Below are 26,967 nucleotides of genomic sequence, written 5' to 3'. Positions count from 1 at the left end.
ACTGAACTTGTTACCCAACAACCTGAGAAGCTGCAAAATAGTTCTGCTTCTACACTCCCATGCAACGAAATTGTAATGGCAGTTAGAAAGAAATTAATGCTGCATATCATCTTGTTAAATGCTTATTTTTAACCTCTCAAGTCTACCAAAAACTACATTAATTGACTAATGCATTTTTTGTATCAGTAGAAGGTTGCCATAAAACATCAAGAGAATAAAATGCAGACCACAGAAACGTTCAAATACTTTGAAAATATTTTTGGCATTACATTCCTACCTTCCCACCTGCTGTGTTTTGTACAAAACTAGTTTTTCCTCCATTCTCTCCTTCCTCAGATAAATATCTATCATCAGAGAAAAATGGGGTTTTCATCTTGGCTATCTTCAGCTGAGCCATCTTAGGCTTTTATTTCATAAATGACAAGTGGACACATTTTCCTATCTAAAAAAGGCTATTCAGAACAGGAATCAGCATTTACACACTCTAAAGCAGCTTTACTCATTTTGTTAACTCATTTACTCTAAATTAGCATAGTCTATCTAAGAAGCTGCACACTGTCAATCCCAAAACTAGAATGCAGATAAGGTACTAAGCTAGACATGTCATATTATGAAGCTAGAAGGTATCATCAATTGATCAAGCTTAGTAACGTATCAAGCAATTGCAAGATACTAAAAATTTTCTTTTTTTTTTTTTAACAGAAAAATAACCTTGATATAACCTTCTCACATAAGAGCAAGGTGATAAGCCATACCAAGAGCTGCATCATTTTGTATTCCCGTAACTAATCAGGAAAAGAAACAGTGAGGTGCCCCAGTCTAAGCTCCTTAATATTGGGGTTCTTAGGATAGCAAGGATGATTGATTGTGAAGAATTACAGATGTGTCTTTTAATTCCAAGTAATCAGGAAATAAAACTAGTAAACAGAATAACTGTGACGTAGCTGACACAATGCAGGGGAGAAATCTGCTAAATTCACATAAAATGCTTGACTTGATTAAAGAGTGAGACTTGTGAAAGAAAATTCTATGCACACATCCATTTGAGTGTTCTGTTTAAAAACATTACCTATATGCATTCAGTAAATGCTATACAACAGTACAGAAAATATCTTCATAAATCCATGGTTAATTTACGTCTGTGTTCGTAATTCAGAAGGTAGGAGAACCAGCAGAACTATAAGGGTTCACAGATGCAACACCATCATCAAATGTACCAAACAGCTTCCACACAACAAATAATTAAACAAGTGGAACTCCACATTCTGGAAAAGACAACTGTAGGTATACAAAACCTTGAGTAATTAATAAAAATAGTAACTCTAATAAAAAATCTAGGAAGAAAGATTCAATAACTAACAACAGCAAGGCTTAACAAGAAAACAATAAAGCACCTCTGCACATCAGGCAGATGAGACATGGAACTCCCTGTCAGAGCAATTCAAAAAAGAATCCTTAGAATATTATATTATATATATATATATATATATTTATATATATATTTAATATATATATGGAAAGGCACTTTGAAATTGAGTCAATTACAAGAAGTTGTAGAACCAAAAATGCCTAGAGAATGGTAGAGCAGCAGGGGAAAGCATTCTGGAGATTTGCCCTATTTGAGTCTTTAAATTAGATGGACACTTGCTCTGACCCAGTAAGGTGGACTTTGTTATCTTTATTTAAAACTTTTCTGACTATTTGAGAGGGGTGTGTGCATATATGTAGGTATGCACACATACACAAATAGAAAGAGATCAACTGTACAAACATAAATGTATACTGCCTCTATACTTCATGTATTTGTATGCAATTTTAGCTTAAGTGTAAGATGCACTTCAAAATTAAATTGTGTTGAGATTGACTTGTTCTCTTAATACATGTGAACACATTCATAATGCTTACCTGGGCTTCTGTCCTCTTTAGAGAGCTATAAATACACACAGTGTTCACATGTCAAAACAAAATGTACTTAAGCCTTTGAATGCTTTAACATTTATCTGATGCAAAAAAATACGTAAGTCAGCAAAGGACACATACCAAACCATACTGGCTGCCTACCAAGATCCAGATAAAAGACAGAAAAAGACCTACCAGATAACCATTTTTATCTACCTACAACCTGAATAAAGAATTATCATTCATTAAACAGCAAGCGATTCAGCACTTAACATTTTTGTACAAAAGTTTTCATTTTCCATTTACTCAGCAAATCCAGAAAAGTTCTGATTTAATTTCTAACTACGCAAATACAGACTATGAACGAGAAATTTGTTTACAATTCAGATGTTCTACTCAGAGAGGGCAGCAAAATACTTTGCAAACATTTCCTACGTTATCCAAAATTCCCATTCAGTAATACATGAAACCAACCCTGACAATAATTTAAACTTATTCTCACTATTTATCTATGAAGCCTCCCTTTCTCTCAACAGGGTGAAAGGAAGAAAAAAACCAAACAACCCATGACTGGACTCCTACAGTAAACCTTTCAGATCTGAAGCCAAAAGTGGCACAGGTCAAAAGAAAAGCATGGCAATAATGCAATTATATTGCTTCAACACACATTAATGAACAAGGATGAGTTCGGTAATCTAAAAAAGGACAGCAACATAACAAGTAGAACAATTTTAAAAGATTAAAAACTAATTTTGCTTATTAAAACTAGAATAAACGATATGTTTGTTTTTACAGTTTTCTGTTATCACTTGATAATGTAATTTTAAAATTCTCGAAAGCATTTCTGAGATGTCAAGAATCTGGTAGATCTAAAACACATGTACTTTCTATGTGACTGAAGAATTGTCATGTATGATCATGAACGTTCACTATCTACCAACCAGGACGACTTTTAATGGAGCTCAAGAGGCACTGCAAATGTCCCATCATGCTATTTATCTGACAGCGAAATGCTAAAGCAAATTGACTAATTATTTAAAAAATGTGAATTATTATAATCTAACAGCTGACGTACATTGAACAATTGACACTGTGCTATGAAATTGGACGGCACATCATTCACATGCAATGTAGGTACTGTTTTACTGTTTTAAACACATAGTCAACAAGTAAAAGGTAGTGCTAATAAGCTCAGCTTCTGATGTTAGACAAAATGAGTCAATTGCTCTGCATAGAATGGTCGCTTTCTAAGCATATTTTAGCAACTAACAGTACTACATGTAACAGATCATCACACAATGCAACTTAGAAAGCTATTCCAAAGGAGTCTCATGTAGTACCTCAAGGAAAAAAAAAAGCCAACTAGGTTATGTTAGCTCTTGTAGATGAATGACTGAGATCCCTAAGTCCCTTTGTTAAAGGTTTCAATACAATCAAAAGAATTGAAGTCTCAGTCACTTCCTTCAGAGGTGACCATTACCACATGGGTTGAAGGAAAAACAACAGCTACATTAATAAACTTGCTGGTGAAACAATATTCTATATCAAAACAAATCTAATGTACAGGGAGAGACAATTCTTTCATGAAACTTCTCACTTCTTTACTGCCTAAACACTAAATCTCATCCTGTCAAAAAATAAAACAAGAGCAGAACACCAGGAAGAAAACCCTACAGATAACACTCATTGCAAAGCAGCTGGCAAAAGAAAATTGTTGTCTGCTCTGGCAGGCCACCTTATTTCCTCAGGTGGAAGTTTTCCCTGTACATTCACATAAATCTTTAATATTCTAACATTGGGTTATTCTGATCTTGACTGTGGGATCAAGCCATTAAAATTCTTCCTAAAAAGGTGACGAAACTGCACCAAGACCACCATGTATGTACCTGAAAATCAGAATTCACCCACGAACCTGAAGGACTTCTTGTCACGAAGCCAGATACATTAATAACAGGTATTTCCACAAGCAATACAGACAGAAGAATCTTTATTATCACATCCAAATCCAACAGGCACTGAGCAGATCAACATTCCAAGATGATTAGAGAATAACTTGAAGTATTTTTTTTTTAAGCCTCATTGTAGAAAACAAAGGCTGCAGAAAAAAAATATCTACTGAGGACAAACTGAAGAGATTGCTGCACTGAGAGGTCAGCTGCATGCAGCTAAAGCCTAGTATTTGTTTGCCATCTTTATGAGCACACCAATTTCATATTCTGTTATTCCTTTGCTGAATAACTTACAAGTCAAAGTAAAGCATCAAGTCACTGAGGAATACGAAGAGGAAAACCAACCCTGTTTTGTCTGCTTAAACTGTGACAGTCACAGCAACCAAAACAAGAATAGCGAAGAACAACTTTAAGAAGAGTACATTGAACAAAGGCACCAGAAACATCACTTGATCCACTAAAACTCCAAATTAAACTTCATGGTCGTTAAGTTGAAGCACATTTACCAATTTAAGAAGTTGCACTGTCATGACTAGCACTGTGAGAAAAGGTCAGTAGCACTCCAGTCAGGCAGTCTAGGCATGCCCATGTTTTTAGGGCTCTGAGCTCTTGAACTAGCTTCTCTAAACCTGTCTCAGTATATGGAGCAATATACAAAAGACAGCAACATCTGGAGTTTTATTGTAAAATGCTGAAAGCACGTGGGCAAAGATACCATTATCTAATCCAGCAGTCACTGACTGCCTACCAGAATGCATCACATATGATCCTCACCTCCTCCCACCACTGAGTCACTGCAACGAACAGAGCAGCTGGCTGCAAGCAGGCAACATGAGGCTTAGCTCCAGATGCAGGAGTGACCTCAGCTTTTCAATGATGCCTTTCGAAGTTTACCAGAAAGTGGCAACCCAGTGTCTGGACATCAGTTTAACTGCATACAGTCAATCCAATTTGATCACTGTTGAACCGTTTAGAGAAATAAACTGAAATGTGTTTTAATAAGTTGATTATTCAGAACATAGTAATAGATCGCTAATTTAATCCTCTGATCTCCTTTTGCCCAGCTTCAGAAAGGGAAAAGGTGTGCCTTCTATGGCCCTTAAAATTTGCGCAAACTTTCCTGAGTAATAAAATCTGAATATCAACATGAAGATAGCTCTTTCATCTTCCATACTGAATACTTATCCATCATTCCATAATCTAACATTTGCCAGAGCTCATTCTCTCATATGAAGATAAAATGAGCTGGAAACACACAGTGGAGATCTGCAATGTTTGACTATTCAACAAAGGTAGAGATTTATGAAGTGAGTTTAAGGAAGTGAGTTTAAGTACATGCTCTACCTTTCCAGTTTCAACGCTGGTGGACCACTAGATCTCTAAACAGTAAAGAAAGGTGACTATTCAATGATTTCTTTTTTCTGAAGTTTGCAAAGAACACCTGACACTTTAACACCATTTAATACAAAATTATACAGGAATTTTAACTGCATACCTGTGTCACGATTTTAGAACACTAATCTAGTTTGTCATCACAGCTATTTCCATCATTTAAGCGCTTTCTTTTGAAATTGATTGCCAGTGAATGCCAAAATTCCACTGTCAAATTTTATTTTCCTTTAGTCTAATATTAAGATATCCCAAACAGTAACATTTAATGTACAGGTGGTTTTCCCCTCCCTCTAAAAGTGTCCAAGAACAGGGCATCAGCTTTCTATTATCTCTCATTCCATTCTGATCAAGATCTGCAGTGTAATCCATTTCCTGCTTCTCTCCTTTGTATTCATGTACCTCAACTCCCATCAACAGTAGGACTGGTTTCTTCAGGAAAACTAAATAAAAGATGACTGTTTCCTCCAATGCAGGAGGAACTGCTGCTTCTCACACTTCCTTAGCAGTCTTCCCTTCCACATTAACTAGGAACTTCCCTTTTGGTGTCTGTCGAATGTTTTACACTAAAGAACACTGCATCAATTGCCTTTTGTCTTTCACAAAAGAAAACACAATTTGGCCGTAGTTTACTCAGCTGCTTTATCTGGTTAATTATTCTTTCCTTAGAAGCAGTTATAAGGCTTTTCACATTACCAAAGTCAAACTAATCAGCTTTCATTTCCTTGATCAAAAGAGATTTAAGTTCTAACAACGAGCTTTTATGTCATAAGCATTTCAAAACACATCAGATAGAAAACAAAGTTTTTCATCAGTCAGGCAAAAACTGGTAACTAGCCACCACAACGAAGACGTGAAGGCAACTACAAACCAAAGGATTATTACATACAGAATTTCCAGTAGAGAAAGGGGTCTATTAATGAACTTTGATTGGGCCTCATAGTTCTCTTTAACTTGGTCTTTTAAACCTATTATGTAGACAAACAGAACACTTGAACATACCTGGTAGAAACCAGATTGAAAGAAGTCCTCGGTGCATAACAGATTTTAATAGAAAGTAAGAGTCTCAAATAGTAGAAAAACCTACTTTCATTGGCAAACCCCTCAGTGGTATTTCCAGGAGTATAACTGGGACAGAACTAGTTTCATAAAATGGAGTCACAGAAATGAAAGTTTTGGAAAAGGTGTGGACTATTTGCTTACCCTGATTTCACAATTTGCATTAAACAGAAAAATAAAACCCATAGAACTGAAGGTTTTGTGGAAATAGTAAGATTCCAGAGACATTTTTCAAGAATCACAACTAACATACTTGCAGAACCATCCTTCAAGTAAATACATATTCAGTTGCAGCAATTAAGGCAGTAATTTTGCCAATGTAGTTATAAGATTGCTTATTAGAAGAGAGCTTTCCTCAGTCTGCTGAATATGTCAGTGTTGCCTGACATCCATAGCTATTCACAGCTGTAACCAGCCTGCACCCCCATTACCACCTCTACGTAAAATCAGTTATGTCTCTGTAACCAGACTTGACAGACCTAACAAAAAATTTTACTGTGAATGGAAAGAAATTGTGAATGGAAATAAAACGAGGCACAAAAAAAAAAAGTCATTACCAAACCAGAGCTCTTTTCCATAAACTTTGAGGGCAAAAAAAATTAAGTTTTAGGATGTGATAAACAATGCTGATGGGCATTCATTTTTGACTCATTTTCCTCTCTTTCCACTATGGAACAGTGAAGTTGTTACGATCCAGATTACCTCAGGATGACCCAGGAAACTACCTCAACAAGCTCAACCTGAGAACTAAGCTATACTGCTACAATTTCATCTCCCTGGAACCCTTAGCTTATGCACTGCAAAAGAAAAGAAACACAAAAATACCAAAACAAAAAAAAAAAAAAAAAACCATACCTGCCCTTTGACTCCATCTAAATTATGACTTTGCAGTGTAAACTTCATGTGGACTTTGTAAGAGACATAGCAGTATTCCACTGAACATTTATAAACCTAAGCCAGGAAGATAACTACTACATTTAATTCACACGCCTATCTCAATTATAACTGTTTGCTCAGTTAAACCTAATCAGTTTGTAAGCCTTTAAAGAAATTTTACTTTCCGAAAATAAGTTGTCAGATAGATAAACTTCAAAGGCAAAAAAGAACTGGAAACAACATATGCAGCTACCAACTAGGGAAAGGTCACAGATTAGGTGAAAAAAAAGAAAACCAACAGCAGAAATCAGGCTATAAGCACAGAAAGCGATGGGCAAACTTCCCTTTCTTTACATTTTAACTACTAGATTTCTACTTAATTGCAGGATGCGGGTGCTTGTTTTCCTTCAGTATTTATTTCTGTACCTGTTTTTAAAATAGTTGAGGAATTATATTCAAAATCATGTTTACCAAAAAATGTAGACCCTTATAGGGTGGTTATAAATTAAGATCAAGGCTTGAGAAAAAAATACATTTAATCTGTAAAATACAATCCCTTCATTTAGGCCTTCTGAAAAATGATAAGCAAAATGCTACCTTTGTCAGCCTCTAAACTTCTGCCACAGACTGCCAAGAAGCCTCCCAAAAGATGTTGTGAATACTGCACCACATCAATACTACTTTCTAACAGTCACACAACCAAGTTCTCTTTAATAGCATCAAGGCAAACTCAGATACAAATAAAAGCTGTAAGCAAACTTCAAGTACTGAACACCTACCAAAAAAAAACCCCTACTACTATTCTGCTATTGAGTTTTGAGAACTTTTAATAGTTTTGATTACTTACGACAAAAGTCGGTCAACTTTTGGTCCATTACGTCCCTGAAAGACAACAGGTGGCTTGTATACCTTCATTATTCCTTACAACCTATACACTTCCTCTGTTTCTGATGCTCTTGGTCTCTTTATTTATGAAGCAGCGATGATTTTGAAGTTATTTATAAACATTAACTCAATAAATTCCTCAGTGTCATGCCAGATACCAACTCAGTGAATCATATTCCTGACAATATATTTATCATGGCTAGAAGAGAAGGTAAATTTATACTCAGGGGTAGCACACAGAGGCATTTCATGAACTCATCTTGTATTTTAAAATGTTAAGTAACTCTGAAGTTATCAGCAAATATCTATGTCAACGGAGGTTGCTCATTACCAAATAACCAGTGGAATTTGTATATACTGCCTAACACTGACAAAATGAAAAATAACTCTTAGGACAAAAGAAAGCCTTCACTTTTTAGGATCTAACAGAAGCTCAAGTGTTTTAAAGCTTATCATTGTTATATTTAAATTACTGAAAGTTAAGGAAGGTTAAAAGTTATCCTGAAATACTCCTTGTTTTTTTTTTTTATATGGAAAGCACACACCTGTGGTAAGGTTGCTTTTAAGAAAATGACAATTTAAAAACTTACCACTGAAATTATTTAATTGACCACTCAATCTATAATCTTGGCCTTACAAAAACCTCAGTGTTTTACACTGCATACGTGGTACTAGTGGCTTCATAGACTGTTGTTCAATGCATACTAATGCAAACTTTCATTTAATACGCTCTGAAAAGTAAAATTACTATTTTAGTACTTTATTCAAAATGTAAGACATCTAAATGATTTCTAAAACAACAATCTTTGAAAAATGTAGGACACTTCTGTTGACAAAGATTTAATTAAATTCTTCAGTTTCCAGATTCAGTAAGATTCTTGAACAGCTATGAAAGCACAGTATAACATCAGATGAGTTGAAGATCTCCTTTAATATCCCATTCTTCACCGGCCACTCCTGTGGCAAAGTATTTGTGAGGCAATACTTGTGCCTATTTGTGCCTAGGGAAGCCCTGAAGTTACAAGTCACTGAAATTAGCCCTACTTCAAAAGCAGGAGGTTAGACTAGATGATCTTTACAGGGTCCTTTTCCAACCTCACTTATTACGAAAGCCGATCTTTTATTCTCAGACCTAGAATCACCTAAAATGTATTTTCCTAAACTTCCTTAATGTGGAAGTTGGTCAAACACTACTGGAATGAGGGATTTTTAAGGGAAGGGATACGAGACCAGCACTTAAGAGAATTATTATTGAGTCACACTGTAAACAGAAACCCTTCGTCCCAAGACACACATTTCAGAAGCAATAGACTCTGCAAAGCTTGCATTTCTACTGATGCATCTCAACTCCATATTCCTTCCCACACAGTAACGTTCATTCCCTTCTCCTGCGCTCTCGTGTCTTTCTGCTCCCCACAATTCTGCCCACTCTGCCACTGAGACTAGAAATGTCACCCAAAGACCTGTCAAATGTAATACATACATAAGTGCTTTTTTTCCCCCAACTATTTACTATTCTCTACATTATCACAGGAAGATTGTTGTTATTACAGTCTGAAAATTAAAAGACACTTAGTGCATAAGATGTAGCTCAGAGTTAATTGAACTGTATTACAATTATATGCTTACAAAGACAAAAAAAACAGAGACAGCAGAATATTTGTGATATGTTCTGATAAAATTGTGTTTCTCTTAAGCTTGTTGACACAAAAGCAGTATTTTTTCCACAAACAATCTGGCTATCAACATGAGTAAGTACTCATTCTAGTTCCTATCTTTTTTCATGGGCAGAAATAAAGACAAATCAAAAACAGGACCAGACTTCAAAGAGGACGTTATATTAGATGAAGACAAGTAGAGCACACAGATCAAATGAAAAGTGAAGCCATAAGAACACCACCTAATAATACAGCCTTCATGCATAATAAGAAGTTTCAAGAGACTTTCAGAGCTCTTCATACAGGGCAGCACTTCTTTCTGGTGACATCCATCTACAATGCCTCTCTGCTAAGTATTTCAGCACTAGAAATTTCAATTAATAAAGCCTTCTAAAGGAACAGAAAGGGAAATAACATTAAAAAACATTACAGTGGAACAAAAAAGATCAAAAGAAAACAGCTGTTTAAAAATCTGTCAAAAGGAAAGAAACATAAAAAGAGACCTTTATCATGGCAGCAGATTTACACGTAAACACCTTAAACAGACAGATTTGTAATGAACTTCTTGATGTTCATTTTTAAACAAGGGAACTGTCAGATAAAGCAATTTATCCTCAGATTTAAGAAGTGTCATATACTGCTAGAAAGACACAGACAAGTATGACCAATGTTGACGTCAATACTTTGTTCCACAAGTATAGAGAATTCATGTAATATATTATATGAACTGTTTGTAAATTGGCCATCTGTTTTCACTCACCTCTACACAAACTAAGTAAAAAGTGTAAAAACAGAAAAATCTTCAGCACTATTACCAATGAGACCCAGCATGTTAACACTGTTCCTGTTAGCACTGAAAACTATTATGTGCATTTCACTGTCAATCTGAGCCACTTACTTTTCATTCAAGGACCCCATTCCCTGCATTGTACTCTGTGTAACCCAAATCACTCCTAGCACCCCTTCTGGAAGGGAACAGTTAATCACCTGGGAGCAGTTTGATGGTAAGACAATCCAGGACTGCTTCACAGGCAGTGAAGATAATCCAAGACCTTTGTTTTTTTTACTTTCAACTCTGTCTGATACCATTACCCTACAAGACCCTGCCATTTCATACAGCACTATCCCAGACACTCTCCAAACAGCACTAATCTGTACTGACAGGCAACAAACGAAGGACTATGACAGTTTGGAAGTTTGTTCCCAGAATGTAGCCAAATGATTGACACACACTAATCATTAGAACAAATTGGGAAAAAAATCCTGCATGTTAAAAATGTTACAGGTCTGAAAAAGTGGACACGACATAAGGCTCAGAGGCTTCTCATTGAACAGAACACTGCTTAGAGGATTGCCACCTGGCCAGAGGATCAGAGACATCTCCCAGTATTGCTACAGTTGAAAATTACACTACTAATGGATCTCTGAATTCATACACTGGAAGCTGAAAATGAAGGTTGTTGGATGTTTTATTGTTTTTTTTGCTAAGATATTATAAATGGAACAAGTTTTCTAGTTTTCCCATGTAATATTTTGATCTACTACACCTGCACCCAGCAGAAATAAAAAAAGCCATTCCCCTTGATGATTTAATTATTTCCAAATGTTAAAAGTTACTTCATTGCTTACTTTTTACTTTCTTCTTTAGAAGCAGGTGTACAAACCTGAAGCTACAACAGACACTGGAAAAAAATCAGTCTCGCTGAAGATAACAGTGGTGAAATCTTTCATCCAGGCCAACCAAATCTTTCATGACAGGCCGAGACCACCAAGCCTTGCAAGATCTGAATGGTTGGAGACCAAGAACAAGTGATCTAGCTATTAAGTTTTTATAAAGCAAAGCTGTGCTATTGAAAATCACAAGCATATGCTGCCCTAGTGGAAGAGATTAAGTCCTCATCATTTAATTTCTCATTATCAGTGAAGAGCAACTACATTCTTCAATTGAACAGCTTGCTCGCTTGCAGTACCATACCTTCTCTGGATGTCCAATTCCTCTTGTGATGGGCCATTTTGTACTTGAGAGGGAAGCTGTGAATTCTGTCGAGGCAATGTAGGACCTAAAAGTGAAGACAGATAATAAATCAATAGTTTGGACTTTTACTTCATGGGGGGGGGGAGGAAGATAAAGTGCAACAATCTAGGAACATGAACAGCCATTGCATGACATAGAAGCTATCTACTCCTGCTTTGTAAGCCAAACAAGCTCAACAACATAATACAGCAAATAAAAGCTGCAACAAACGTTACCTGATCTGCAAAATGGATTTATTTCACATGGATGAAATTTTTACAGAAATGCAAAACGAATTTTTATAGATGATGGGACTTAACAAAAGCTCTGAAAAGCACCCATGTCTGGTCTGTTATTTTCTTAAAACAGTGAACAAATGTTCTTGGAGGAATAGAAAAGGCTCAAAAACTATAGCACTCACCTAAATAGAACACTGGAAGTTAAAAAAAAAAAAAAGGAAGAACAGGAGAAAAAAAAACATCAGAAGCTTATCAACATATCAAAAGAAGGAAAATAAAGTATGTTTCTACAAATCACACCAAAATTCACTCAGATTTTAGCTTCTCAACTTGGATCAGAGAAACTCCCATTTGGGGTAGGCAAGTACTGTGTCAAAAGGAAAAGGCACGTAACTATTGCCAAAACTGCACACTATTAAACACAAGAGATGTAAACGAGAAGGACATCACTTATCTGTGACTTCTGACTGGTGAGCAATTCTAAAAGCAAAGAGGGTTTCCTACTTTGCTTGCAAGTATCTATACAGTACAAAATTATTTCAGAATTAACAAAACTGAAGGACAGAAAATTGGAATTACATAAAGCACATAGTAAATGCATTTTTTCCTGCAATAATGGTTGGTAAAACAGAAAATCAATTAAATGGCAGCTACCTCTAAGATTACAGAACTTAGAATCAAAGAGAATTAGGATGAACAAAAATTGATCCATTTCCAAGGAGGTCCCAAAGCAAAACAGGAATTTCTTGCCAAGATTCCACAAAAGTAGTTAAGAGTGGGGGGGTTGTAATGAGATCTCATCCATCTCAAATGTCAAAATGTAGATGCTGTTTGCCATCTGAACTCAGGAAAGTCATCCAAAACATAGAGAGATCATGTGCAACACATTGAGACATCAAGGACAGTTAATCTGCCTCAGATTCAGCAAACAAGTGCCCTGTTCAAAGGCAACACAACAAGGTTTTTACTCAAAACAGCACTGACTTGTTTCCACTGTGGTCATGCATTCAATGGATCCTGAATACGCTAAAACTTTCCGCATCCTACAGTTAAAGTGCAACGTATAAACTTACTTATAAAATACAGAAGTGGGAAGTGTATTACAGAGGTTATCTTTCTTATTTATTCTTTTCAGCAAGCATCAGGTCCTGATGTCTAAGTGTACAACAAATAAAAGTGGCTTGTATGCACTACTTTTGCTTGGAGCATCATTAAGAGCTACCAACAAATGTGAATCTTTATTACTTTTAATGCAGAAGACCTACCTACAATGACAATTAATAATAAAATTGTCAGTAAGTGGAAATATACTGGTCATCTGGGAAGTTGTTCTGCTTTAAAACTTCTGAAATTAGATTTCTCTGCTCATCTCTCCTGCATGACAGCTGCCAGGCTTTTATGCCCATTAAGCTGTGACTGAAGCTCTCAGGCAGCCCAGGAAGCAGCCTGACTGTCTGCAATCATGCTACAGCCTTTCATGGTCTTTTAGAATTAGACACTATCCAGGAGCAGCTGTATGGCTGCACAAAGGTACTGGATGCCACTAAGTGCTGGCTACATCTCACATATTCCTTTCAATCAGACCTGTCATTTATCAGAACAAACCACATAGATCTAAGCATTAGAAAAGAAAGAACAGAAATTAGAAAAAAAAATAAGAACAACTTTTGATGATGGCTTTGCTCATTCACTAACTAGAACTATAATACACTAGAAACAACTTCATCAAACCTACACCCATATATAGTGTTCAATGAAGACAGAAGGGAAAGGAGGGAAATGAAACAACACAGACTGGTTGTTGTATCTTACTTTTGTTATTCTACAAGTAGAATTTGTACTTTAAATGATTATGTTCTACCATGGATCACAGCCTCAAACTTCTTTGTAGAATACACGGTGCCAAAACACACAAGCCAAGCTTGCAGAATCTAACCAATCCACCCTAGAAAGTTCTGGTACTTGCTTTGCATCTGTACATGCAAGAAACCCAAACACAGTCACCTGCTAACAATTAACACGGTTTGGTTTAGTGCCTCATATTTTTGCCATGAGAAAACACAACCTGAGCATAACAAAGGCTTTTAGGAAAGAAATGGTGAGCTGCAGAGCCATCTGGCCTGTTCACCAACAAGTTTCTCTCTGCAAACACACACTTACAAAAACCCCACCGTTCTGATGGATGTAGGCAAGTTAAAAGGTACATATCAAGTGTCAAAGCATATGTTTGATGCTATAAATCCATTTATTACAATAGCCAAGACCACGATTTCCTTGCTAAACTGCAACCTTTCAGATGGGGGGCAAGATGCTATAAAAATTTAAAAAAGCAGAAACAAGCAGGAGCTGGGTACTAAAAAGCTTTCTCAGAGGCTTCAGGATACTTCGGCAACATCAAGCTCACCGAGAAGCAATCACAGACCCTGCTTGGAAGAAGCCTGAAGCAGCAGGATTACTATCTTGAAAGATCAGTACAAACCAAGTATAATATGAGGCTGAATGGTCTATGCATTTTGAGTTTTGAGGAAAATCTAACATCTTTCTTTCTCTCAGGAATATATAGACAGTGCACTCCAGCATATTTTAACAGAGGATATGATTTCATATTTCATCCATCTCCTTTAAAGGCTTTCCATTTTTCAGTCTGTTCTCACCTCTGCATCCCCCTTCCTCTGCAACAGTTTGGACAACTGGCTAATGAGAGATAGACTGGAAATCCAATGCACCAGGAATCCCCCCCAAGGGGAAAAGCCTGCCAAAGTTGCCTCTCCCAGCAGGTCAGGATCTGTCCTGGTTCTTCCCACAGATGACTCTTGGCACCACTCAAAGCAGGACATCAGGCTGCAGGCAGCTGCATGGGCCAAATTAAGCATCTGCAATATCACCTTTCTAAAACTGACTTAACTCCATATGACTGTTCAAGAGCAGAATTTATTAATTCCAGTTGCATAATGCTGTGAAGGTGCAGTTAGCAAGTTGGCAGCAGAAACGCATGATTTTCTCAATGCCTTTCAGCCTGTTTCCCCCCCATCCCTCAATATCTGCAATTATGTTGTCCTGCTTTGGAATTCTACTTCAAACTCTCCACCTCGCCTCTTTTAACATCCCTTGTCTTACCTTAATAGCATTGGCAAAGCACCTGAAGACATTACATTTCTATAAGGCAGTAACCCTAAAAAAACAACTACTATCCGATATAGGAACAACCCATGAACTACAGGATATTCAAGGACCTATACAAGGTCTATACAAGGCTATAGAAGTGCATCTCTTCATTTACTAGGACAGGCTTGCTTCAGAGCTGGTCAGACAGCTGGGGTAGGTCCAGCCAACAAACATACAAAAATACAACTCCAATACAACTGCTCAGAATACAGCAGTAAAATACAAACTTTTAAAAATCAAGTGTCTTTAGAAAAACTTGACCAACTGTATCACAGGAATTTTATTTTGAGGTGAAGATATAAAGAGAAGCAGTTATAAAAACAACCCAGTAATTAAGAATTCCCATTGCTTAATTCCTCAGTGTATCAGCGCCAGAACTACATAACATATCCATTATGTAGTCTGATATTCCAGTCTAAGTAGGAATGACTTTTCAAGGACAAATGGAATGAAAGCAGACAGCAAGTAAATTTGTATAGGCATACGTTATAAAGGTAAGTGCATTAAGAATAGTAATGAAAGCCTTTTCCAAAAGGTTATAAAGGACAACCTGAACAGATCTACTAAGCAAAGAACACACTCCAGACAGGAGTTCAAAACTAGAACAAAAAGATGCAATTCTGCTGTGGAATGTCAGAACTTTTAAAATGCAATAATAAAATTGTGTATTTTAAAATAAATGCTTAATCTTTTTAAATGAATGGAAAGTAGACTTTACTTGTACTACCAATCCCTAGGATAGGAAAAGTAGTGATGGCAAAGTAAACTCTTGTCTCTACTTCTCCTGTTCAGAGTCTGTCCTACTACAGTGCATCACAGAATAAAGCCTTGGCAGTGCTGCTATCTACTCCTCAGCAAAAGCAAAGTGGCACCACTCACCTAGACCTAGATTTGGATTAGGGATTCATAAATAAGACTACAACAGTCAAAAACCAGGGCATTAACAAGTAAAAAAACTACTCAAGTACTTCTGCATAAGCTAATCATCTTCAAGACTTCCCAATCCTTCCAATATCTACTTCCTCATATATGGCTCCCTTTTTATAACTGCCTTCAGTTGAATTAATAGACTCATTTTGATTTATTTTAGCAGAAGGATAAGTAGGTTACTTTTTTTGTTCTTCTTATATAGAAAGTCAATACTTTTCATTTCACTTCACAGATACTTTTAGTTGATCAAGGTAATAAAAGGGGCCAAGAATAAAAGACCTTAAAAATATATAAAAATACATTTGAATTTGAGTAGAGATAAGCCTTCTATCAAAGCCAGCAGAGCCTCCTTATCAGCAGCAGCAGAGCCCTGAAAATAAAACTGCTGGGTGTTACACTTGGCTTGGGAACAAGCTTGTTTGGCGACCTTAAGCTTGTGGCTTCCCTCCCCACCACCATTCTACATAGGGGGAAACAGAGACAAAAGCTTCTAGAATATAGTGCTAAGGTCACTTAACAAAATCACACAGTTTGTCTTTAAAAAGAAGCAGAGTCAAAAGTTAAATATATTAATCTACTGCAAGCTATTTATTACATTTTTTCCCTGATTCTGTAAAAAATTTCTTTAAATAGCTATCTTACAAACAGTAACTGTTTTTGTATAATGCTAAAGAAATGAACCTTTATAACAAAGTGATATTTCCACAATTACATTCTTGACTATATGACAATGCTGTTTGCAAAAGGCTTCAGATTTAGTCTAGCTGCAAATTCTACTGGGAATATTTAAGACAAATATAACTCTCAAGAGAAAAATATATCATCATCCAATGCTTATTAAACAGAACTTTATCTATAAAATTAATATACTTCTGCCTGTGGTTGCTCTTCAGTTAAGACCAACTATCAGTTTTTCATGAAATTCTTTGGATTGCCAGCCCAAGCCTCAACACTTCCATTTGATATAACAGTTATCCTCAAGAACCACACAAATCAGAAATACCACACAGGCAAAACTTAAAGGTGAGCATATCACTGAAAACTGAGCAACTCCCCCTGCCCTTCTCAATACCACAAAGAAGTTGATTGTTTTGATAATCTTACATGCAACTCAAATGGAAATATTTTGCCTAAGCAGCAGCTCAATTTATTTCATATCTGGATTTTGGCATATAAATCAGGATTAGTTATTACAAAAGCTAACAGTTAAAAAAAAATCTCTCCTTAATCAATCCAATATACAAAAACAAGAGGAAAAGCTTACTACCAAAACCAGAGATATTAGCTCTTGACAACACAGGTAATACCACATCACACTCCTATCATTCTGACAGGGAGCGCTGACAGCCTGCTCCAGAGCTGCCAAGAGGACAAGTACTGAATAATTACACCATTGCAGCAGAATCATTTTTCTCTTGATACAAGTTTTAGCATGATGAGAAACACAACAGTACAAGGAGAAGCTCTCCTTCCCCCTACTTCCCGTGTACTTCTCATTTAAGCCTCCTATAATCTCTATACGTAATATCATGAGGCAACTCCAGTTTCCACCCCCAGTTTGTATTTCCCAAAGACGCTAAGTTATTCAGTCTATGATATGAATAAGTCCATTCAAGGATTTAATTAACTATCTTTGCCAAAAGAGAAAAGACCATATGTAGCTGTAATTCCAAAGCTGTGAATAAAGCATGCATTTTTTCCTCTGTAAAGGTTCGATTCGTTAAGAACTAAACAACCTAGCTTCCAGGGTTACTAATCATTTTAAAGAAACATGACTTCCAGTTCCTTTTTACTGTTGGATCAGCAAAATAAAGACAGATTGGGAAGGAAAAGGTTCTTCTCCTCTTCCTGATTTTCATATGAGTTAACATACCATGTAAAGCAAAAGAAACCCAAAACAAACAACACTGAATCTTACATGCATATGATTATATTAGAAAGAATTAGTATAGGCTTGCTGACAGTTGTACAACACCTTTCAGTTATCCCTTACCAGCTTTCATCTGCAAACAACCTTAAGCAGCAAACTACAAATGTAAGTCTCATACTTGTTTTCTTCTTCTCTTAGCAAAGCCTTCCTGGGACTAAAGACAAAGGTACTACAAAATAATACTACTTCCAAAAACACTGGAAGATACATTCTGCAGTAAAACTGAATGATATCTGTTTCTTCTTCCTACCTCCCAACCTACAACTCCCTTTTCTCACTCATCTGTTTTCTTTCATTGCCACGCTTCTCTTGTTCCAGAGTCACTTTGTATTTGCAACACAACACAAAACCTACACAGCAAGCACTCATCTTTATTCAAGCCAATTAAGACCAATTACCAAATACCTGGAACGCACAGCATGCAACCTTTAAGCCAGAAATCCTCTTCAAATGACCTCTTAAACCGATGACACATTTGTCATTCGGATAAGGCGTAGTGCCTCTTGACTGCCTGCAACAATTACTTTAATGAAATGAAATCTTTTGCAAATCTCCCAAGTGAGTGCCAGAAACAAAGTTTGATTTCTTTTAATACATCTCCTGAGCAGGAGTTCGTAGCCTCAGTAGGCTGACTTCAAATCTCAGCGTAAGGATTGCACTCTGCATGCTGGCCTTCTGTCCTGGTGTGCAGGGGGCCCGTGGTCTGCTCAGCCGGTCAGCAGAAGCACAGGGGCTGCTTGCACAGCTACTGCAGCCACACAAAATTGAGTAAGAACACGTTGAGCTCTGTATTTATTCCAATAACCAACATTCAAATGTAGGAGAAATTGCAATAATCACATGATCTCCAGATCAAGGAGAGAGAAAAACTAGACATACAGCACATTTCAAACAGTTTCACTGACAAGGCAGCTTTGAGAAAAACACTTCGGTTTTATTTTTTTAAATCAGAAAATTGCTGTTTGCAGTAATGTTTTTTTTCCGCTCCAACTTCCAACGTTTTCACTCTGCCTTCTAAGCTCGTTCGAACGACAAAAAGCCTGTTGTGCTCAGTACTGCATGCACCCTGTCTGCTCCTGCAGGACCACTAGAGGGAGAGAGATACTAAACTAAGCTTCCAATGAGGCCGCTACGAGTAGAAGACCGAGGACATTTTTCCAATACATGCAAGAGAAGGAGATGAAGACTACATAATTTTAAAAACAGAGAGAGTGAGCTCTAACAGCTCCCCGGAAAACCAAAAGCACATCAACAAAATAATATTTAATATTCCCCAGAAGTCATTTAGTTTTCTGTGAACCTTAGCATAAAGCCATAGCTTTATGAATTTCTTAACAGTACACTCAGCTAGCATTAAAACTGATTTCCTTCTATGAATAAAAATAACCAAGCTACTGAAGGGAATTGCCAAAATGAGAAAACAGCGGGAAATAAGGATACTGCAAGAATCAAACTTCCATTGTAAGCAATTTTGCAGAAGTGAGGTTATCTATACTGGATTTTATTACTTAGATTTTAAATGCTCTTTTAGATACACCAAGAAACTCAGCAGTTTCTTTTGTTTTATTTTAGAGGAGAGACAAGCTCTCCTCTTTAGGTACATGTTTTTGAAGCAGTATCACAACAGCTAAGATGCACATCATACAAATTCTTACAAGTCTAGCAGATAAATCAGAAGAAACAAAACCAACCAATATATAGCATATGTTGACTTTCATGTACTAAAACAAACTGTATGTATGCATGATGTGAATGCTTTTACAACCAGCACTGCAAAGTGAGATGGTTTGATAATAAACACCTGAAGCACCTGAAACATTTACAGTCAAACAGTCCTTAGGAAAAGAGAACTCTAAGAGAAAACATCCAGGCAGAACAGGATACACAACTGGATTACTTTAGGTGGCAAAAGACATCTTAATTCTAGCTACCCTTTATTTTTTGGCCTCATATACAAGCATTGCAGAATGCATCATCACTCTTTGTGCAGACAGCTTAGAATCTAGAGGCAAGTTCTTGAAACAACTATCAGAATGAAAAGAAACCTAAAAGTCACCTTTTTTTTTTTTTTGCTGCAGTTGGGACAGCTGTAGTAAGGTTACCCACAGCATCTCTTCTACAAGAGAAAGAAACCTGGCACAGAAGTACTCTCTCTTGTTACAAGGGCAAACTTTAAAATTTAATGAGGACAAAAGAATTCTATTTGATTACATGAACACAAAAGTCTCTAGAAAGTCTTGTAAAATAAAATCTCCCTCTGCAGGCGTCCCAATGCTATACTGATCATTTTGCTGTAATATCTATCTAGAATAGATTATGGATACCACATGAAAACTGAAAGCCACTAAATTCACCCTAAGAGCTTAAATCTTCAACATCACCTACTCTCCCACTGAAAGAGAGCAAACGAAATAATAGATTTGTTGTCTAAGTTGTATGTGCTCATCTCAGTGTTACTCCTAGAATCTAAAGTCTTGACACTAGGAAACTGTATGATAAGAACATTATCCTACTATCAAGAGGACAATACCAATTCCAAAGTTCAGAGGTAAAAGAAGTCTAAAATGTTCATAATAAACAATTACTCCTCGAGAAGGAAAAATATTGATACATATTAAAAACATTGAATAGTTTTAGAAATCCTGAAAAACACTCTGATTAAGAGTTACACATTTCTTCATCAGGCATTTTTTTTTTTGTTTCCCAAAGAAAGTGGAGTCAGTAAGTTTCTACATGTAAGAAATATCATGAAAACAGATTGTTTTTATGAACTGCATCCACATGGACAGCATCAGGTTGAGAAGCACTATTAATCAGCAGCAGTTAAGTACACAAAAACACCCAAATAATTAAATGGACTAGAGGCTTAATCATGACTAGAAGATCTACTGACTTTTCTGCATAAACATTTGAATGTCTTCATCCCTATTTGATCTACCTTCCAAAAAAAAAAGTTGAAAGACTTACCAGCTTCCTGTGAATTTAATACTTCTAAGGCATGCATCATGGCACTTGCGAAGACATTGGCATCTTCTTTGCTGCCAAAATTCAGACCATACACTTGTCTAGCATCACGCCACTGATGGAAGGTCTGTGTAGCCTGATTGTACTTGAGCCCTTTTGGAATGGCACAGTTTATTACCACCTACAACAGTTAACAAATGGAATAAATAAAATTGCTGTTTCATTGCAAGTTTCATTTCGATTTTATGGAGCAATATAAACAGTTCTGATTTTTAGTATCAGCGTAGTTGTGCAAATGCATCCAGATTTCAGAGACTGCCTTGGTTTTCCATTAACCTCAGAGTACTTGTTAAAAATATACATATATTCTAACAAAATTATCACCTTCCTCCTGTGGATGCTGCATCCCTTAGTTTGCAGCGCTTTCAGCAGCAGTTTACATGGACTTCTACTATGCATCATAAGGCATCATCCTGCAAGATTGTTACAGCTCACACAAAAGATGATAAATTCTAGCCAGTACAACAACCATTTATTACCAGCCATCCACAAAGATCTCATTGCATTTGGTAACTATATCCTCTCAGCTTTTTCCACTGACTATCAAAAAGAAAATTGTCCTCAGATGAATACACAGGTACTATTTATTACTTGCAACAAGTTTTTAGTGACAAATCACACAAGGTATTTTCAGTCTACGCCCCAGGTACATGGTAGAAGATAAACAGAAGAGAATCATTTCATGAAAAGCTGGAAAAGGGGTGATACGTAGAAATTCTCCTCAAAAAAAAATTACAACTCCACCCCAAGTTATCACAAAGCAGAGCAAATTTTATAAGAGTGCCAGTCTGTTATTTAATCAAGATCTATTAAATTCTTCATCGAGGAATTACAATGTTATCATTACTGCTCCCTTCTCAAGCTCTCAGCATAGTAGATGTTTTTTTGAATAAATTGATCTGAGAAAATGAGTAACTATTCAACTGCAGAAAATAGGGAAGAACAGAAGTCCTTAGACCCAAACTCTGACTTAGAATCACATCATTTACATCTACACTACCACTCTTCCTTCCCAGAAAGGAAAGGTAAATATTGCACAAGGAGAATCATTTTAAACGTATACAAAGTGCTTAGTTTTATGGGGAAAAGGTCATAATAAAGTTTCATTATTTGAATTAAAAATGAAAGTAAATTTACTACTTGAAGTTCCCACATTACCAAAGATGCATTTCTTAGTGTTAAAAAGAAGCAAAAAATTAACGTTCTTATTCAAAATTTTTAGAGATTCACTTACCTGATGATCTTGAATCTTCCTACCCACAACTCTGAATGTGTTGTTGCCTGTGTGATGATATATGTGAACTCTGCTGAATCCAGTTGATCCACCAGCTGGTACCCATTTCTTATTGGCATCATCGTAGACCATTACAGCAGCTCGTGCTTGGCAGATACTCTGTTCACTGTTAACATACAAGTATTTCAATCAGAACATTAAAATTACTTCAGGCAAATTCTTTTCACTCAGAAAGTTGAAGTAGCACTCCTTGCAGCTTTCTCACTTTCCGTTAATTCAAAACTGCTATCACTTTGACATTTTGCTAACAGGCAATCATTCTGAACATGTACAGTCAAGACAAATACAGTATAACTACAAATGAAAAAAGCATTTACTTTTTTTTTTTTTTTGTACCTTTTCTTAGCAGTTTTCTTCACATGTTTTCCTTTGTCCTCTCCATCAACTATGAGCTTTCTAATTATTTCTAATCTCTAATTTCTAACACTAAAGCTATAGACAGCATTTTGGACTAACAGTAAAGAGCAAAGAATCTGGAGCTGTACTAGCTTCATACAATTTGCGTTTTCCAATGGGCAACTAATTCTACAAGAAGTTAAGACTGGAAGGCCCTGGCTCTTGTTAATATGTATGAGGAGACAAACACAAATGCATGCATGCACACACAAATGCTAGGATGAGGTTCAGCACACAGAAGTTTATCTACTCATAAATGAAATGCTTTTTGGTTTTGATGTATTTTACATCAGTTAGCACCTAGAATTCACGTTTCCTCGTTAAGGAAAGGTTCTGTTAATTACTGAAAACTGCAATTTCAACATCAGAGGACTTTATTGACGTCCACAGCTAATCCTGATTACAGCAGTCATCCAGAAGCTAAGGAACAGCCTGAAGTTAAAGGGGGAATATCACGAAAGGCATCGTAATAGAAATGAAACTACGGAAAGCAGAATATACTGTAAACATGATTTATTGGAGGGGTGTGGATGGGACAACACAAATTGTCTTTGCGGGAAACGTCCAGATGCAGACAAGACATAAAAATAGAAAGGAATGATTTCTTATCAGTACGCCAAATTCTCTGAACATTGCACTTCAGCAGACCCAGCATTACAGAAAACACATGAGATGCCTGGCTTGCAAGGAATGCAGTGCACCATTTGGAGAACAGAGAAAGCTGAGGAGACATGCTTCTTTTTTTTTCTTTTTAATAAATAACAAAAGGACAGTAATGAAATATTTGCTCATAAAATATAAAGGTGGAGAAGACAACTCCCCCCACATTCCTACTAAAAAAAGAAGAATCAAGAGATTTTCCAATATCTCATCTGCATCTCCTGACACAAGAAAACACAGAAACGTATCCAGCTGTTTTGCTAGCTTTCAGTAACAATGGTTTTGACAAAACACTGCACCAATTTCCATCACATTTCCCCCATAGCTCTCTAGCTAACAGAGTAAATGCTCAACACCAGAATGGTGGAGAAGAGAGAACACAGATCGTGCTTCTTACAGCAGCAACAGATTCAATATCAGATGAAGAAATACACTCCCGGTTCTAAAATGACAAGTATTCTCACTATCTAAGCTCATAACAGGAGAACAATCTCTCAGTGGGCTACCCTTTTGCCAGACAGAAATTAGGTAAACACAAGTAGAGTAAGATTATAACGTATGAACTATACTGGGAAAAGAAGTGCGGTATATATATCTGAAATTTATCATTAGTCCTAAAGGACCACGTCTGGTCCAAAGAGAAATGCAAAGACTTGTAATCCTGTAAATAAAATAAGCTGCAAATCTCAGATGCTTCACAAGTCGTATTAAAAAGCACAGCACAGGTAGGTGGTGTTCCTTCATCTGAGAGGAATGCAATTCAAAAACATATTTGATTTCCCTATTTAGAGTCTTCTGGCAACAATCTTAGCAATGTTCAGATCCAGAAGTGCTCTGCATTGATCACGAAGTACAAAATAAACAGCAGTGGTTTTCTACATTACACAGTAGTTTTTCTAAACCTACAACAGTTTTGCTACATCTGAATTTGGGTTCACCTTAAGCATGATAAACCATAAGTGACAGGACCTAGATACTGATTTGGAAACAGAGCCACGTGGTCTGCAGAGTTCCCGTCAAAAAATAACTTTATCTCAGATTCACAATCATGTGCAGACAAAAAAAATAATAATTTAGATCCTATTAAAAATGGAGACAATAAGCTAATATATTCCAATTACAGTAAGGTAATACCAGAGAATGATTAAGTAATGGTACAGTGATCAGAAGACTTAATTAGTAGGACAGATCGCCAAATTCAGATGCTCTTTTTCTGTGCCTTCTTATTCTCTGCCCTGCCACGGTCCTTCCATGTGGCTAAGCTCTGGAGAAGCTCTGTTATTACGTGATTTTTTTTCTTCAACATAAGAAAAAAAACTTATTTTACAACTATTCAGAATGTAAGTGGCACAGTGTAAAGCACAAACAAAGCGGCCCTGAGTACTACTTCCAGCTTTTCTTTAACAACTGTTCTAATTATTTTTAGTTCCACTTTTCAGGCTATGCTACATACTACACAAAAGTCTCTATCACTAATATTTCATGCTCCATTTAAAATAAAATAATTTTCTTAATAGCAATGGGTAATTCTTACCCATACAACGATACAGGATGATTCACATCCTTTAAAAAAGGCAAATACCAACAGTTTCCAGTTGACCTACTTGATTATTACAAAATAAGCACTCTACCTTCATTTCACACAAATCCTAAAACTAAAATTTTCACATTCCATGCCTATAATTTTCCATCCAGGTACCAATTTGAAGGCAGCAAACTCCCCTCCTGCTAACAGCTCCCACCATCCATCACTTTGTTTACCAGCCTGCAGCAGTTAAGATAGACAAATGAAACCACTGCTATCAGAAACAAATTAAACCGTCACAGTGTGCTAGTCTTTTCCCAGCGTTCAATAATTGTACTTTACTACATGGAGGGAGACAAATTCAATTTCTTTCTCTTAGTAAAAGTTCTGCACTCTAAAATGACTGCTACTTATTCTGAAGAGGAATAGGAAGGCGTGATCTCTAGCAAAAATGGATTCTCAGGCCTTCTCTTTGATGCTTATTTGAGTACAACAGCCAACACTATAAAATAAATATGTAAGGCTCCCTCCCAAAATTCTCCTTTTTTAAAACAAGAACCATACCTGAGCTCCTGACCTCACAAGGCTACACCAAACCAAACAGCCATGTGTGTACCTCACTACCACGCCACTGACAGGTCTAATAAAAAAACAAGGCTTTATTTTCTTTCCTTGATCCACCTTCTCCAGGGAAAGCACCAAGTTTTAGGTAAGGACTGTTAACCAGCACCTCACCCGTACTCTTCATATTTCTCCACTAGACACAAACTTCAGTTCAAAAGGGATAGGAGCCAACTGAAACAGAAGAGTGCCTTTATATTCTTTGTTCTTCATGTTTATTTCACTTCCCTGCTGTATTTCCAACAGGAAGAAGGTCTTCACTCATCTTGGTATTTATACGTGACCTCTTTACAGTCCACAGAGGCTCTATGAATGCCTGTATTCCTATGACTACAGGACTCGATTGTCAGATGTAAGGAGATGACTTCCTTCATCACCTAAAAGCCACTGTGGTATTATTACAGCACACATTTTCAGACAGATTGGGAATGAGCAAGTTCTCTACAGTATGCTGCGGAACAAATGGAAAAAGGTCATCACCTCTTTGCCATGCCACTAGACCTTCTAAAGCATCCTTCATTGACTCACATCCCTACAGTTTTTCTTTCTTCTGGTGTATATCCTAGTGTAACAGTCCCAGGAGCCGTTACATTCTGACTAGCCAACAGAAGCTCTTGCTGGGGTATGTGGGAGAACAAGCAAGACATCTCCCTCCAGCTCCAAAGGCTGCTGCCAAAACACGCAGCTGTTTCCAGGGGCCGACTGCCAGCTCACTGGGCCAGTGGGCTGCAGAACTGAAGTGACAATCTAAATCTTCACTCAATTAAATGAAGTGATTATCTATTTCCAAGTAAACTCGCTGAAATAAGCATGTGAAATGATATCCACAGAAGGGAAGATTTGTGCTAAGCAGCGCTTACCAAACCTTAGGAAGCGAAGCATACAAGCCCTCTCCCCAAAATTCAAAGCTTGACAAATAGCTGGATAAATATACGTTAGCAACAGTTCTATAGACATAAAGCTCTGACTGTTGAAGCCAACTATTATTCTGAATAAATCCACCTACAGCAATATTATATAAAGCTGAAGACAGGGGGGTTGGTTTTTGTTGGGGGTGGGGGGAAGTAAGGGGAGGTCTGGCACTCAAAAAGCTCACACAGAAAAATATAGTAGTAATGAATCATAAGATTGTTCTTAAGGGAGAATATACTTTCCTCCTCCAGCGATGAGATCATATGGAAAGTTGAAAAACCACAGCAAACTGACCCCTAACAGACATGATTCCTTTGCCCAAATGGAATGTGCTCCCTCTTTCACATTCCAAGTTCTTAAGCTCAGTGCACAGTGACACCAGCAGTCTGCTGAGCTAAGCCTCCCCCAGCAAAGGGGATGCTTGTTTTCCCTCCATTAAAGGATAAAAAAGGATGAAGGTTGTAGATGATCGAACGCACACAGAGAAGTGCAGGATTGCAGCCACAGAAAAGATAATTCAATATACCAACAAAAGCAAGGAG

The 26,967-nt window shown here is 36.9% G+C and overlaps 1 protein-coding gene across 5 annotated transcripts in view; it reads right to left on the bottom strand.

The window, feature by feature from the left end:
* The window catches only part of ENAH (ENAH actin regulator), a 91,329-nt gene that overhangs the window by 23,228 nt on the left and 41,134 nt on the right, over positions 1-26,967 (bottom strand). For 4 of the 5 annotated variants that reach the window (XM_085219135.1, XM_085219136.1, XM_085219134.1 and 1 more), the window contains exons 2-4: positions 22,252-22,417; positions 20,961-21,138; positions 11,691-11,775 (exon numbers count right to left, since the gene is read on the bottom strand). In XM_085219135.1, the coding sequence (XP_085075261.1) occupies positions 11,691-11,775; positions 20,961-21,138; positions 22,252-22,417 (429 nt within the window). Of the gene's footprint in view, positions 1-8,019; positions 8,160-11,690; positions 11,776-20,960; positions 21,139-22,251; positions 22,418-26,967 lie in introns of those variants that run through there. The other variant, XM_085219138.1, reaches the window with a different exon arrangement.

The sequence above is a fragment of the Meleagris gallopavo genome, chromosome 2 (genome assembly GCF_905368555.1).
Source record: "Meleagris gallopavo chromosome 2, MGAL_WU_HG_1.1, whole genome shotgun sequence".
NCBI lineage: Eukaryota > Metazoa > Chordata > Aves > Galliformes > Phasianidae > Meleagris > Meleagris gallopavo.
This window is presented reverse-complemented; position numbering and strand designations above follow the sequence as displayed.